Source organism: Cyprinodon tularosa, unplaced genomic scaffold, assembly GCF_016077235.1.
Source record: "Cyprinodon tularosa strain WSP-4 unplaced genomic scaffold, ASM1607723v1 ctg343, whole genome shotgun sequence".
NCBI classification, from domain to species: Eukaryota; Metazoa; Chordata; class Actinopteri; order Cyprinodontiformes; family Cyprinodontidae; genus Cyprinodon; species Cyprinodon tularosa.
Window position 1 is genome coordinate 1295590 of NW_024039056.1, and position 16546 is coordinate 1312135.

Genomic DNA, 16546 nt, shown 5'->3' on the forward strand with positions numbered 1-16546 from the left:
TTTAAATGAGACTTAAAATGTTGTGGTGTGATTTTCACTGCGATTTCTGCAAGAGATAGATCTTTGAAACAGAGAAAATCTATTCTTTCTTTATAAAGTCGAAATTACAGTCATTTTATTAAATTATATTCCCATCTCCCCATCTTTGGTTTACTGTGATGATTCCTTCAGATTGATGTAAAGTAGCTGCGGTTGTGATGTTTTCATATGTTCCTGTGTCTGATTTATCTGCTCTATTGTTTGATGGGTTGCAGCGCTCAGGCATTAACAGCACAGACATGGAGTATCTCACCATTACCAATGTCACAGAGGAAGATGCTGGGGAATATATCTGTAAAGTCTCCAATTATATAGGGGAAGTCACCCAGTCGTGCTGGCTGACTGTCATTCCAGGTAACCTGCTTCCCCCGCAGACCTGTACCACCTCACCCCCCTTCCTACCGGTGTGGGTTTTCCCTGCTGTTCAGTGGTGGTGCTGTTGATGGTCTCTTGGTGGTCCTGCTGATGGTTTGCGGCGCGTTCTTTCTCTTCCCAAGTGTTACTCCCTTTTCCTTCAGCTGCCACCGACTTTGGGATTGGTGTCGCCATGGAAGCACTGTTCAGACAAGAATAACCAGATCATCATCTCTATTTTACTTGAACTTACAGCTGTTCATATGAAAGTGTATATGTCACAGTGCTCTCCATGCTCTCTGGGTTTTTTCGCATGCGTGTGTGGATCAGTCTGGGTTCTATTAGCAGGTTCTATCGGTGATGGGTACCACTTTTGTTTGATGTAGTTGTGTGTTTTTATTTCCACATGACTCCTGGAACACTGCCTATCTTCAGCAGTGTCCGTCCTCCACAGGACCTCAATGGTGGACACTATCCAGTTCCTCTAACCTCTTTCTTGGTGTTGTGGGTCTCATATTTTCTCTTCTCTGTTTCTGCTTTTTCTCTGTTTCCTCTTTCTTTTCCTACTCTTCTCTTCTCCCAGACCGCAGGTGTTAACACCACAGATAAGGAGATAGAGGTTCTCTACTTGCCCAATGTAACATTTGAGGATGCTGGGGAGTATACATGCTTGGCGGGTAATTCTATTGGGATCTCCTATCAAACTGCTACTTTGACGGTGCTTCCAGGTATATAAATTCACTTGCTTTGTTTTCCAAGGCTTCTTTTTTTCAAAGAATTTTAAAGGGCACATATCAACAATTTTATTTCTTTTAACTTTTTTGGCTGTGTTAGGTTTAAAGCTCCCAATAGTAATATGAATTTCCAATTTTTAAAGACCTGTAAAAAAGCAAAGGTCACTAAAGTGAGACAAACTTAGACATCAGTGCATAAAGTTAAGTGAAATATTGCGCACATCCATGATAGTTCTAGGTTTAATTATCTTAAATGCAAATATTTTAATATAAATTTTAAATATCTCATTTTAGTAGTGTATGTAAGGTAATATAAGTGCATGGTTGTTACAGTGTAGCAATTTTAAAGTCACTGGATTCCAAACCACTTTACATTACATTCTATCATTAATGGACACATTAACTCACTGTGGCATGGTGGTATTTTACACAGAAAACAAAAGTTAGGAAAAATATTCTTACCTGGAACACTTTATGCAATGAAGTCTATTGAGTTCTGTCATAAAATATGCTGATATGTGTTCTTTAACAAGGTTATTTTAAACTACTTCCATGCAAGGCAAATCCTCACTTTGGAAGCTTCAGTTGGTCAGTTCATCAGATAGATTAGAGAGTGTACGCACATCTCATGGACGATGCGACACAAGGCCAGGGAGAATATTATCTAGAATATTAAGTGGGCTGGCAAGCTGTTGAAAACCCAGAGGAGATAATGATGCAGCTCACTGATGACTTATTCCAACTCCAGACCAAAGTAGAGCTCCCAGAGCAACTACAGTGTCTCAGATTCCAAAAGAGTCGAGGATTTGCCTTCTTTTACTCCTTTTAGAAAACAGTCACTTCTTCTCTTTGGTTCTGATTCTGCATGCTTATAAAAACTGTTGGTATGTTTTTAGATACGCCTTTAAGTTGTGTTTTCCTTCTTTTGTTCTGGTTCTGATAAAAGGCTTCTCATCTATTTTGAAATAATGATGGAAGGATAAAAACTTAACATTCATTTTATTTTGGCTTTAATTTCCTCAGACCTGAACCTTTCTGCTTCAACGCAGTGAATGACTCATGTGTGATTAATTACCAAAATTTAAATGTTTTTTTTTGCATGTTCTCGTATATTTTGCTTAAGCTTACAGTAATTAAGATATGTAAACGGCTTCATTCCAGTATAAAATATGTCCTTAGAAGAATTTATCCATAAATTAACTGGAATATATTTATTAAGTAGGAGAAAAGTACAATATTAAGAAATAATTATTTTTTGCAAAATCCCAAATGGCTCTCTTTGAGGCAATGCTAAAAATCTCCATAGAATAAATGAAAATGTAGTATTTTTATAGCATAAAATTATCAAATTTGCACATATCTATAGTCAAAGAAATCATAAAAACATGTTAAACTTAAAAAATATCAGTCTTCATCTTGTCACAACACACGGTCAGGGGATTTGTAGGCTTTATTAAATCTCCATAACAAAAATTAGACGCTATCTACCAAATGTCTGTTTTGTGGGATATGTTGTTGAGAGGTATTGTCTTTCCTCCACTCATGTACATGTATGGATTCTGCTATCTAGTGGGATTTTTAGATTTTTAGCATAAATCCTTTTGAGTGTGATGTAAAACAAAGGAGGAATATTTGGAAATTTACTCTGTTAAGTACTGTAGAGCTCTGTGATGCTGACGGCCTGCTTCTGCTCTAGGAGCCTGGTTAAATAGTATATATACATTATCCCCCTTGAAAAACATAATTTATATGTAAATAAGTGGCTTTTTGTATGTGCTAATGTAAGAGAAGAAATTTTACTCAACCTCTAGCCAAAGTTAATAGATAAAGCACTAATCTATTTCCAGAAGGAGTTAGGAACTGTCATTGATGCACAGTGTTTCTTTTGGACTTGCAAATGTCGAAAAAAAAAAAAAAAGGTTTCTAGAACATTAACTTCAGCTCTAGTTGTCTTGTGGCCTGTTTGGTTGCTGTGCTGCAAAGGAATCTTGTTTGTGGTCTGCAGGGATGAAACAGTCTCTTTCACACACTAAGTCCTTTTACTAGACAGGAAGTTCGGGTCATACACAGCCACAATAGACACCAATCCCCGCTGTTTGCGATCTGAATTGAAGCGTATTGTTGGGTGTGTATTTGTGCTTGTACTCGCGTGTCTCCAACATTGACACAGAGTATAGCCACATGCTGGCCTGCTTGTTAGAGCTGATTCATGATTTAAAATCTGGCAACACTGTTAAAGGCAGTAAAGGCTTGTTAGATTCTACAAAACCAGGCCTGCTCATATTACCAAAAAAATGCTTTAGTTCTGCTGTCAATGGTGATTATAATTACACATGAGTCATCTTCACTGTGTCTGTCTCTGCGTTTACGTCCTTGTCTGAAAAGTGCCTGTCCTAACCTTTGCTTGACTTGTCATTTCTTCGTGTCTTTTAGCCATAGATAAAGTCCACGGACCAATTTCTCCGGACTACGTTGAGATTGCAATCTATTGCGCAGGCGTCTTCCTCATTCCCTGCATGGTGGGCATTGTGGTGGTTTGCCGCATGAGGAACAATATAAAGAAGCCTGATTTCGGGAGCCCACCAGCGGTCCACAAGCTAACCAAACAGATCCCTCTGCGCCGCCAGGTAACAGAAAGTAGATAAAGAGTTCTAAAGGCATCTAACACTTCTAGAGGAGACAACACACAAAGTCAGAGACCTAGATTTTAAAAAGGTTGGCAGTTTCCTGATTAAACTATCTAAAGATTTTCATGAGAAATTTGTCAGAAAAAAGCACATATCGAACAAGGATGTTTACAAGTTTGGGTTAGATTTATGAGGAACAGATTGCATCAATACCCAGAAAAATGAACTGATTTATTACTTTAAGTCACTCCTAAATCAGAAACCTCATCAGTTGCATCTTTTCTACACTAAGGGGAAAAAGAAGCCAATTAATCTAAGTCTCTTTAGGCACATTAGAGGATTATTTAAAGTTATTTAAAACATTTTAAGTCAGATTTCACTTTTCAGCAGCACCGTTTTCCACATACTTAAAGTAGCAATGCATAGTTTCATGACTATAGTCTGATGAGTCAGCAAACTGGCCTGACCTAAACCTCATCGAGACACAGTGGGATATTGTCCAAAGGGAGATCAGCAGAAGGTCACTATTAAAGCATTCCTGCCGTGCCGAAATGATGCAATAATTAATCTTGAAAAGTTACCCTTGCATTCTCTGTGCAGGATATGTCTTCATCTCTGTATCAAATATCCCTTAATCATGCTTTTTCCATTATTAGTAACTTAAATTGACAGAAAAAAAGGCTTTAAAAATGTCCCTTTGTTCATGCAGAATTTCTTTATTGTTTAAGTTAAAAAAAATTGTAAATCAATATCTAAAAAGAATATCAACCTTTTGAACTGAGAAGTACTCAACATACTTTGAAGGTACTATATTTAAAAGGATCCACGCCTAGATTCATTCAGAGAGCATGAATTTCTGTTCAAGTCAATCCTGCTGCCAAAAACTGCAGCCAGATGTTTTCTCTACACATGTGGAACTTTCTGTACCTCAGGAAAAACAAAAAGGTATAGAGAGTGTTGGATTACTTTCTGAGGAGGCGACTGATTCCAGTATCAAGGTAAGGTCAGGGTGTAGAGAGAGCAGCATGGAGCCTCAGGCTCATGAACAAAGACAGGCAATTAACACAGAATCATCAAGAATTATTATAGCTGCTGACTTCTTAATCAAAGAAAAAATGGAATATCTGCCCTGGAGAAACTGTACGTTTGGTTTAATATTCAACATGGAAATTGGGCATATCTTTTGATATCTGCTCACTATACTGATTAAACATTAAACAGGTTGTGCAGTGTTATTCATGCCTAAAGTTTCAGACTCCTCTAGTGATGCCTTGGAGCTTTGACCAGCTTACGAACCTAGACTCCGTTGATCAGCCAATATTATTTTTCCTATAGGTGTCGGCAGATTCGAGTTCATCCATGAACTCTAGCACTCCCCTGGTTCGCATCATGACACGGCGGAGCTCTGGACACGATGATCCAATCCCTGAGTACGACCTTCCAGAGGATCCACTGTGGGAATTTTCTCGAGATAGGTAAGAGCTGCCTATTTATTAACTGTTTTGTATTTATACATTTCTTTTTCTTATATAGAAAATATTTTGATGTCTCTCTCCTAATTGAAATGTCTTATCTTCAGCTCCATGATTATGTTAATCAGTTTAAGTTCCTGCATAAAACTAACCAGAAAAAGATATTGCAACACGACTTAGATTTAAAGGGGCAGTGCAGGGCTTTTAATATTAGACTGTTTAAATTTTATTACCTGGAAACTAACAGTAGCAACAACCAAAGTAGACTTCTACCTTCATCTTGAAGCAACTCCTATTTCAAACACATTGTAGTAGCAATGAAAGCTAAAGTTTTAGAACCTTTAAAATTTTAAACTCTCATTACATTAACTTTGGATGGTTTTTCAGAAAAGGCAGGGATTATTTGCATTAAATTAAGTGAAAGAAGACAAACATTGAGAACAGAGCAAAGGTTTTTTTTTTCCAACTCTTTGGTAGGCGCTGCAAAGAAACCTTTTTATTTTGACATTTTTTTTATCCTTCAGGATTTACAGCCTGCATAACCTCAATATGGTGCTACAATATACACTACATATATTCATACAATAATTTAGCTGATATTAGTTATCTTGGCCACTGTTCATATTAATTAACCAATGCCAGAACTAAAACACAGTGAACTGGGCAATAATGCAATGTCAATATATATCATGATATAATTTTATTTAATAATGATGAGTTGATACTTCCATGTACTCTGCAGTCTGTGGTGAAAGTGTCTGTCACTTACTGACATTCCGGGCGTAGGAAATTTAAGCTGTCCTGTTACATTATAGGATGGGTGGATTGATCAGTTTCGACTGAGATGATCCTTCAATGAAAAAACAATGCATGCTTTATTGCCTCTACTTAAGCATATTTAGTTATTTTAACACACCTGTGTCATGTCCCGCCCTGCTAACCGGAAACAGTTGAGTTAAAATAACAAAATATGCTTAAGTAGATGCAAAAATGTTTTTTATTCATGCTACTAACATTTGCTTGTTTATTTTTGCTTAAGATGAGTAGGGCAAAATGAGGGAGAGATACAGTAATGACCAGGTTAAATGAGCATCTCATCTATTAAGCTTGTAGCCCTCCAAAAAATAGGTACCGGTAAACTTTGCATAAGATTAAGACATTTGTACAGGATTCTGTTGTGGGCTTTGTTTTCTGAGACTTTGAGATTTAAACATAAAGTGTTTCACAAATTAGAAGTGCTTTTTTTCTTTTATACCATTCAGACGATTTACTTTAGCAAAAAGTCAATATTACATAAAGCCAAACAAAATATATATATGTATATATTAACTCTTCTTCACAATCCGCCCAAGGCTAATACACATTTTTTATACTTTTTTTCTTTCATTAATCTGCAGTGTGCTTTAAATTACTGCATGTTATCTTGTTTCTTTAACATTAATATTTGATTGCTTAATTCTTAAAATATATACTCCTCTGAGTGTAATCAACTTGGATTAAATAATAGTTTTAGTTTTTTTAATTAAACTTTAGTTTACGATGAGATTTAATTAAATGAGATGCAGTTATATCCCTTTAAGTGGATCCTAATAACATAAAGACGTGGATTTAAATGCAATATGTATAACATATCAGCAATAATTAAAAAGCTATTTTTGAAATGGGGGATTGACACCCTGCATGTTTGTGATGACAGAGACAAAAGCTTTTGAATCATCTGCTGTACAACTTGCCCCATCATTACCATAGCAGCTAAACTTCCCTCTCTCCCTCTATTACATGCTTCTGTCCGTAGAGAGTGAAGTCGTGCTAATTAGTGGCTGGTATTCGCAGCTTTCATCTGCATGTTTGGGCAAGGAGTGCTGCCTCTGTGCCATACCAGAGGAATTAGCTCAGCTGAGGTTTCAGTGTGTCAGAGTTGCTGCGATAAGCCTTAAGGTTGACTTGACAAGTCGGCAAAGGTTAGAGAAGTTTTAAAACAAACGAAAGCACTGAGCTTTAAAAGAACTGGGGAATTTCCTCAAGCTGTTGCTAAAAGGTCAGTAACCAAAAAAAAAAAAAAAAAAAGTTTAGCTCATAATATTTGTATATATTCTCATGTAATGCTAGGTTTTGGTTTAAAATTGGGATTAATTCAACTTATGATTTGAATTTGGCTGTTTAGCCAGGCTCTTCCTCTCTGTTTGGGTCTTTATTCTCTGCCTGTCATCCCAGCGCCTAAAGGATCATGTTGGGATTGTAAAACACTGAGGAATGCTAACTTTTGCGGTCTGGGCCGCGGAAAAAAATAACATTGATTATGTGTGGCCGGATGGACAGAATGCCTGCCATTGAGTGTAGCCTGTGTTTGTGGACAGATAGGGGATTGTGTTACTACCGCAGGGCGCCAGCCTCAGGCCCGTTGGTTTAGCACTGTGCTGTGAATGTTTAGATAGGGGGACGGTGGGTTTTATGAGGTGGGGGGCCAACTTATGTCAATCAAAGTGAAAAACACCAGGTTGTAGGGCATGTTAGTGGGCCCTACGATGGATAGCTGCTGAAGATCATGCAGTAAAGTTAAAAATCAAACCAATAACCTTGACATAGCTAACAGTTAAAATATGTAGTTACTTGCAAAGGCCAACTTCACCGGATTTTTTTTCTGATTTTATTTATCAGACTAACATATTCAAATAATAAAATAAATGTTAAATTATTTTTTTTATTTAACAGTTTGACCTGCATTTGCATTCAGCCTCCTTATGCTGATACCCCTTTATAAAGTCTAGTATAATTAATTGCCTTCAGAAGACACCAATTTAGGAAATATATAATCTTTTTTTCTTTTTTTTTTGTAAAATCTGAAATAATTGTGTCTTTTGCATTTCATTTTATCATTAAGCACCTTTGTTAAACTAAATGCAATTAAGTTTTAATTTGAAATTTAAAAAATTATAAAAAGCACACAGATTGGGAATTCTCTGTATCCACAGTCTGAGGCGGCGATATAGCTACTCCAGCCTATTTCAATGGCAAAGGGAAGCCAGAATTTCATCCATCACAGGCTAATATGTCAGGGCTAAGCTGCCTCCTTTGCAGAGACTTATAAGTGTATACTGGAACATGCCAAGACAGGGTAAACAGTTTACAAAAGAGTGGCTCTACTTGGGTTTATGAAGAGATTATTCCTGCCATGTGTCTTCTTACCTACTGTTCTGGCTCAAACCTCATTGATGCACTAAAGCAATCCTCCAAACAGAATCTGATTAAAATACAAAGAAGATGAAATGCTGACTGTAGCTAGGAAACTGTCTTTCTGTCTGGTCTTAAATACCTTGATCTCACATTTTATTCCTACATTTTATTTTCCTACAGAGTGGCAGCCAATGCAGCTCATATCACAGGACACTTTTAACTTATTGGCTTGCGGTTTAATACCTTTGTTTTCTTTTAGGTTAACTCTAGGCAAACCTCTGGGTGAAGGCTGCTTTGGCCAAGTTGTGATGGCAGAAGCTCTTGGCATCGACAAGGACAAACCAAAGGAGGCGGTCACTGTTGCAGTCAAGATGCTGAAAGGTGAGGTTTAAAGCAATTATTACCGTACTTCCATTGCTTATAAATTAATATAGAATATTACATATACATGCTGTTTATTGATTAAATAAGTGCTTTTTATCTCCTGTATGATTATAGTTCTTTATTTAGAGGCTTTGGGAAACACTTTAGGCTAAAAGTTTAACCTAAAAGTTAGTATATGAGTAACTTTCTTGGTGTGCGTAAAATTATACAGTACACAGGAACGTTTGTTATGCTAATATTAACTGGTTAAATGCTTTGGATATCTCCTGGGGTAGAACGTCATACATAGTTTACGAAATGAATGCATTATTTCAACAGCAGGAACTCCTGTAAGTCCTGTCTTGGCATATTGGGCAACTATTACTGTGAGGGAGGGGCAGCGCTGCCTTATGCTGTGCTACATACAGTATAGCCAAAGCAAACTTGGCTTAACTTGTCTTGAATCCCTTTACACAAAGGAGGTGTATGACACAAAGTTGTTTAGGTTCACTACATTGTTTTTCTATACCTTGTTACCAGTATACAGCCAATGCATAGTCTTTGTCTTGCTTTGTTGTTTCTGACTTAAGAGGAGACATGTAGATTTGGATTAATTTCACGTCTGAAATCACATCTTATGAGAGAAGTAGGAACGTTTGTTTAGTTAATTAATGTGGGAGGGTCAGCAAAGGTGCAAGTTGGAGCCTGAGGCTGTGGTTATTATTCGTTATTGGTGCCTGCTGACTGACGGCTTGAGGAAGGTGGTTCGAATAGGTAAAGGTTAGGGGGTGGTTGCATACCTGACCCCGAAGCAACGTTTGGGTAGAGCTCAGTCAGTATTCAAACAATGAGGCAAGTCACGTCAAGGGCGCTGCTGTGATTAATGAAAGCTGAAGGAGGGGTCAGACCGGTTTGGGGTTGCAGGACACTGTAAGATTAGGTACATTAGAGGTCCTGTTTACCTTCCTTGACTGTAGAGTACTTTTAACAGTGACTCAAGTTACTATAATGTAGCGGAAGAATGCAAGAAATGCCATCTTGACTAGCTTAGTGTATTTCTAAACTTCCGCTGTCTCAAGCAGTTCCACAATAAAGTGTTCTTGTGGTGAAGATAATTCATTTCCCTCTTTTCCATTCTGGCTCTGAAAGCCTGTGTACTGTATGTGAGGAGCTGTAACTTTAGCCACTATTGTCTGTCATCCCGGCCTAATCACAAGCAGCTTCCAAATTAGCTTCCATAGAACTGAGAAGACCCTTAACTTAAAGTAAAGCTAAAAGACAGATGGACCATGTTTATTTTGGATGATGTTTTTCCAGACACCCATGAATGTGAACTTTTTTGTCGTTGCAGATGATACCACAGAGAAGGACCTTTCTGACCTGGTGTCAGAGATGGAAATGATGAAGATGATTGGCAAACACAAGAACATTATTAACCTTTTGGGAGCCTGCACGCAAGATGGTGAGTGTCTAATAAACAGTGCCTTACCTAAATGAATGTAAACCTCTATTGGGACTTAATTTGATATAACAAAACAAGGGAGTTCATGAGAGTGAGGTGGAAGAAAAGTTATACACACGTTTAAAATCTTCTGGAAAAGTAAAATCTAAACTTATTTACCCCTCCGAGTCAATGCTCTTGCCATTTATCAGCTTCATTAGATTGGATGGAAGGTGTTAGTTAACATCAATATTCTAGTGTTGCAATAGATTATAACTTAGATTTTGGTCTGGACTTTGACTAGGCCATTCAAACACGTTAACTGTTTTTATTTATGGGTATTCATGTAAGGGGCTTAATACTTAAACTGGGCAAGTTCCACCAGGATACATAGCATCTTATATCACTTTACAATTATTTGCAAATTCTTGACAAGCTGCTTTAAAAACCTATTAAATATCCACTGTAATAAAATTAATAAAATCACTTATTGTTGACCGACAAAGCCGAAATGTTACCACAAATTAAAATATTAATGTTATTTTAGTATACCTGTTTTTATCACAGAAACCATTATTATCTAAAGGTTTAAAGAATAGTTATTGTTTGCTTTCCTAAACATCGGTCAGTCTTAATGCAGGTAGAAACAAAGATTAAAAGTCTTATCTTTGCTTTATAAACTTTCCCTTCAATAAAGTCTTTTATAATAGTGTTTGAACCCCTATTCTGTGTGACTTGTGCCTATACAGGTCCTCTTTATGTGATAGTAGAGTATGCCTCTAAAGGCAACCTCAGAGAGTACCTCAGAGCCCGCCGTCCTGCTGGGATGGAATACTCCTACGACATCGCCCATGTCTCAGATGAACAGCTCACTTTCAAAGATCTTGTCTCCTGCACTTATCAAGTTGCACGTGGCATGGAGTATCTCGCATCTCAAAAGGTAAGAGGAGGACACAAGCAAGCACACAAAATGCCCTACTTTCACATCAACCTTCCAGCTCACTGGCTGCTTAGATCCATCTCCTTGCCAGTGATCGGTACCTAGAGAGTTTAACAACATCATCCAAAAAAGGTTTTATGTCGGAAGCTTGTTTGTGTGTCCCTGTGGGAACACGGTCCCCTGAAAACACTACTCATACCCCCTGCCCAAATCCTTGTATTGTCTCACATTGCACGACAAAAGCCCCTCTGTGCAGAAGAATTGCGAGGTTCTCACAATGGGGGTACAGCCATTTTGGCCAAATGCAGCCTCACGCTCCCTCTCACTGTTGGAATGTGACTGTCTGACACGCACACATACTTTGGTCCATACATTCATTATCATTTCATGTTCAGATACTGAACACATGGCTAAGTGTGACTTATCCAGGGTCATGTATTTGTTTCATGAAAGTCCTAACAGCTTTCCAAAAATTATAGACCTAACCTTCTTCTCTTCTTTTACTTTTTTCCATTTTGACCTCCCCATTTTTCTTCCTATGACCTATTTTTTTCCACTGTTTCCATCCCAGTGTATACACAGAGACCTGGCAGCGAGGAACGTTCTGGTCACAGAAAGTAACTTCATGAAGATCGCTGACTTCGGCCTTGCCAGGGACGTCCACAACATTGACTACTATAAAAAGACAACCAACGTAAGTCCTCACATCTTCTATGCTGCGCACTGAAGGGTTGGAGGTTTTAGATTATTGGCTGTTTTTTTCTATTTTTGTAAACAGTTTGAAATCAGCTCACATGGTTTAGGCTTTTCTCTGTCCCCCCTCATCTTTCTGCTTCACTCTTTTCCTCTTCTGGTGTCTTGGCAGAAGCTGCAGGTTCCCAGGCAGGCTGTGAATGTAGTTCTTCTCTAGACCCTGCCTAGTTCACCCCCTCAGTCTCTTGTTCTTTTAGTTTCATCAACATTTAAACAATTAGCTCCAAAAGACACACGGAGAGAGGGAAAGGGGGGGGAAAGGGAGCAGACTAAACATAACTGACATCTCCATAGTGGCCCAGTGGTGTCTTTCTTTCCCACCACATATCAGCACTGCCGGCACATCCTCATTTAATATGCATGACTGCCTTTTTCATTGCATGCACGATCATGCTGAGAACTAGCTGACAACCATGACAGTATTTGATGACTATGATGGAGGTGAGTGCTGGGACAATAACCACAGCTACAGCAGTGTGTTTTAGGATCTGATGGAGCCATCAGCTTTTATTCTTTAGTCTTCGTTTTCACAAAATGAAGCCTTTTATGACTACTATTTATTGCTGTTTTTTAGACTTTATATCATGTTATAACCACAAATTGTGCATGGTTTTAGTCTTTCGCAGTTTTATTACAAATAAGATGTATGGTGAATTATTAGTTGTGGGTTTCACAATTTGTCCTTTATGGAAAAGTGAGAAGTAGAACCACACTTTTAAAGTAAGCTTTCAGAAGTCCTCTTTGTAGTTTCAAGCATGTTTGGGTCAAAGCAAACATCTGGAAGGAGGAGCTCTGGTCAGACCAATGAAAAATGATGGTGGCATCGTCACGCTGTAGGGTGCTTCTCTTTTAGAAGGACATAGAAGCTGGTCAGACTTTTTGTAAGAAGAAGGATGAACCTAGACAAGGGGTAATCCTGAAGAAAAATGTTCAAGGCTTCAATAGCCCTTTGAATTGATAAAAGGCTCAGCTTTCAGCAGGACAATAATCACCTCAACATTACAGCCTGGGCTAAAATGAATGGCTTATATGAAAGCATATTTATGAAATTAGAATTTTCCAAAGTCCCACCCTTAATACAACTGGGAATCTGCAGCAATTATTGAAAAGTGATTTTAACAAAGGTTTACCTTATTCTGAACTTGATAATTAAAAAATATATATAATTTATCTTTAAATCTACTATAAGCCTGTGGAATGATATGGACAAATATGTGTTGTTTTGTATCAGACAAATAACACTGATATTTGTGGTTTCATATGGCAAGATGAGAAAAACTTCAAAGTTTACTACAAACACATCATCTGTGTGATGTCCTCTTAATATCCATATCCAATCCAATCCACTTTATTTATATAGCACGATTTCAATAAACACAAGGTTTCCAAAGTGCTGCACAAAAAGATAAAATAACTAAAATAAATAAAAATAAAAGTAAATAAAATTTAAAAAATAAATAAAAGCACTGCCAGCACAGGATAAATATATGCATGTGTGTATACATAAAATCAACACTCTACATGGTATCAAAAGCCAAAGAAGCAATACATCTCTTTACAAAAAGTTAAAGAATCAAAACATGGAGCTCTTAACATTACTAATGACTCGTCACACCCCCACCATGGACTGTTCTCCCTGCTTCGTCTGGGAGGAGGATGCAGGTCCAGCAGATTCTGCAGCAGTTCTTTCCCACCACCATCAGACTGCTGAACCGTTGAAAAAAAAAAAACTCAACATCACGTCACAGATTCTGCATCACGCTGTAAACACCAAACCCAAAATATACTGCAAATTTGCACCATACACCACAAAAAATAGAATTCTAAATAAGTCATTTTTTCTAGTTTTTCTTGAATTTAGGTGGTAAGTCAGACACTTTACCAGTAGAACAAGACAATTTACATTTAAAATAAGAAAAAAAACAATTACATTGTGTTATTTAAAGTGCATATTGTCTAATTATCTTATTTTAAGAGCAAAACTACTCATTCTATTCACAAATAATCTTAATTACCGGATGAAACTGAGGTTGAAATACACTTAATTTAAGAAATGTTTACTTATTTCTAGACCATTTTTGCAGTGTAAGTATTAATGCTCTGAACTTCATATCAATGCGTTTTTTTGCACCATGTTTTTTTCCTCCCACACTGTTTACATTTGATGACTGCTGCACTTTATAGAATGGAAATGTTCATTTACTGTCGAAACGCTGTACAATAAATGTTGTCTATGTCTAACTAATTGAATCTCCATAGAAATATTTAATCTCTTGAATAAATGAGTTAATGCCCCTCAGGTCTTATTATTAAGGTAAGGCACACTCTGACCTTGCCAAGAATGCTTATCCGCTCCGTCTGTTTTAATGGAACACAGAGATAAACTCTCCTTTATCCGTGGCCCTGTTTATCACCTCTATTGCTTAAACAACATAAATGCTCCTTTGGGAATTCCCATCCCAGACGGTTGCTTTGTTTTTACACCCTTAATTGAGAGGTTGCTCTCACATTTCAGCTTTTTTTCCCTCTCTTTAAGAGTAACAAGATAATGACAGCGAATAGCTCGAAAGATGCTGATGATGCCAGAAATAAGGAGTCCAAGAGTTTCTTACGGCTTGGCTTTTAGTTAACCTTCCTGTGTGTTTGTCTTTTCAGGGTCGTCTCCCGGTTAAATGGATGGCTCCCGAGGCGCTCTTCGACCGGGTCTACACACATCAGAGTGATGTGTGAGTATTTGTATTCCATATTGGTATTTACTAGAAAGTCACTGCTGTATTTTCTATCACTGCCCCTTGTGCAGTTAGATTAAAGTAAGGTGCCACCTTTGATTTTTGGGTGATGGGTATAGAGTTTTTGGGGGGTTATTGGCTATAGGAGGCAAACGTTGGCCAGTCTGTAGCAAAAGTGAGGATTTCACGCTAGACTTGCAGCCAATGCCGTGTTACTAATCTGACTGTCTTCAAAGAGCCTGGAAGGAGTCCGAGGCCCACCAGAACCCCTCCCTTCCCCCCTCCAGCTTCTCCGGCCCTGCTCGGAAGTCTCCCCACCTTTTCAGGCCTCTACTTAATGTCTGAACATAACAGTGCTGCAGGCCTGCATTCCCTCTCTCCTGTCCCCCCTCTTCTCCTCATTCAGCAAAACTTAACACATGCTGCTGTTCATTGTTTTGGACCCGTTCCATGATCAAAATAACTCCCCCTCTTTCCCTTTTATCTCTGAATTCTTATTTTCTTTCATCTGGTATGTGAATCGTTGACCCGTGTATGTCTCTTCCTCATTTTATTTAAGATCAAGAGTACTCATTCTAAAAACAGAACAAAGCAAGAGCATCCCTCTATTTTTGGTGTTTGAGTCTCATGAGTCCTGACAGAGTTGTTTGAAGTTTCTGCTGCAGACACTGGCGGCAGAAAAGCGCATGTGGCAATTAGATAAATGCCTTGCTGACCCTCGCCAAAGGAGGCTTTCGCTGCGAGCATTTCAGTCAGACACCAGTAGCACACAAAACATCCCAATTAATTCGAAGAATGCGTTTACTGTCGTTGTCTCTGTGTGGTTTGTCTCGTGTACATAAAAAAAATCTGTGTACACGCAGGGCGTCCTTCATGTTCCACAGCACAGCACCAATCAATAACACAGGAGAGCTCTGCAGAAAGGGAGTGTGTGCGCTAGGTCCTGTGTACTGGCTCACCACTAATTACGATCCATCACTCACTTTTAGTAATTGGCTTTTTGTGTGTGTGCAGGAGGAGGTGGAGCCGAATCAAACATCACAAGGCACAGGCAATCTATACATGACATCAGATTAAATGAATACATGAATTGTAATGACACTCCCCCCTTTGCGGTATAACAAATGGGCTCAGAGGAGCAGCTCTGGAGAGTGTAGGTATGAGCGGACAGTTACAGCTGAAGTGTAGAGAGCCAGACTTTAGTTTTAGATCCAATATATCCACTGGAGATGCACCGATCAAGGTTTTACTTGCAGATTTTCCATTTATTTTTTATCGAACTTTGACTGTTATTTTTATTTCACTTTTATAAACTTTGGGCAGTTATTTTCTTTATTTTTATGGAAACACTATGAGCTGTTGTTAAAAAGTATTTGTGCAGAGTTGAATTCTTTAAGTGTAAACGGGAGTCTTTCCTTGTATTCGCTAGAAAAAGGCATTTATCCTTAATCTTTCAGTCCCCTAAAGGTTGCACACACTTATGAATTCTGTTCCATTCATGACATAAAAGAGCTTGATGTTCAAAATAATTATATAGAACAATTACAACACATTTTTTCTTCTTTCCTGACTATTTTCCAAGACAGCTCCCCTGAGCTGAATGATAAACAGTTACATTTTATTGTTCTTTCTCGCTTCCACATCAGAATCTTGTATTTGTCACATGCTGTTAGCACCTGGTCATTTCACTGATGTATTTAAGAAAAAAATGGGTTTACTAGCTGATTCATTACTAACAAATCAAATATAAAATGTATATTACTTCTTTCGTTTTTTTCTTGGCCATGCATGTTTAGGTTGATTATAATAACCCTAGCCTTCCTTCTGTCACTTAACCCACACAAAAGAGTGTTAAAGGTAGTGCGACCTTTTAGCGTTTTGGTATATTTTGTTTGTAAACCAGAGGAAGAAAATCTGTAA

At 37.9% G+C, this 16546-nt stretch overlaps 1 protein-coding gene across 7 annotated transcripts in view; it reads left to right on the plus strand.

The window, feature by feature from the left end:
* fgfr2 (fibroblast growth factor receptor 2) overlaps window positions 1-16546 on the plus strand; it is a 54461-nt gene that overhangs the window by 31657 nt on the left and 6258 nt on the right. For 3 of the 7 annotated variants that reach the window (XM_038294720.1, XM_038294713.1, XM_038294719.1), the window contains 8 exons: window positions 977-1121; window positions 3561-3760; window positions 5090-5229; window positions 8660-8781; window positions 10115-10225; window positions 10954-11144; window positions 11716-11838; window positions 14553-14623. In XM_038294720.1, coding sequence (XP_038150648.1) covers window positions 977-1121; window positions 3561-3760; window positions 5090-5229; window positions 8660-8781; window positions 10115-10225; window positions 10954-11144; window positions 11716-11838; window positions 14553-14623 — 1103 coding nt within the window. Of the gene's footprint in view, window positions 1-254; window positions 394-976; window positions 1122-3560; window positions 3761-5089; window positions 5230-8659; window positions 8782-10114; window positions 10226-10953; window positions 11145-11715; window positions 11839-14552; window positions 14624-16546 lie in introns of all 7 variants that reach the window. The other 4 variants (XM_038294714.1, XM_038294716.1, XM_038294715.1 and 1 more) reach the window with 3 other exon arrangements.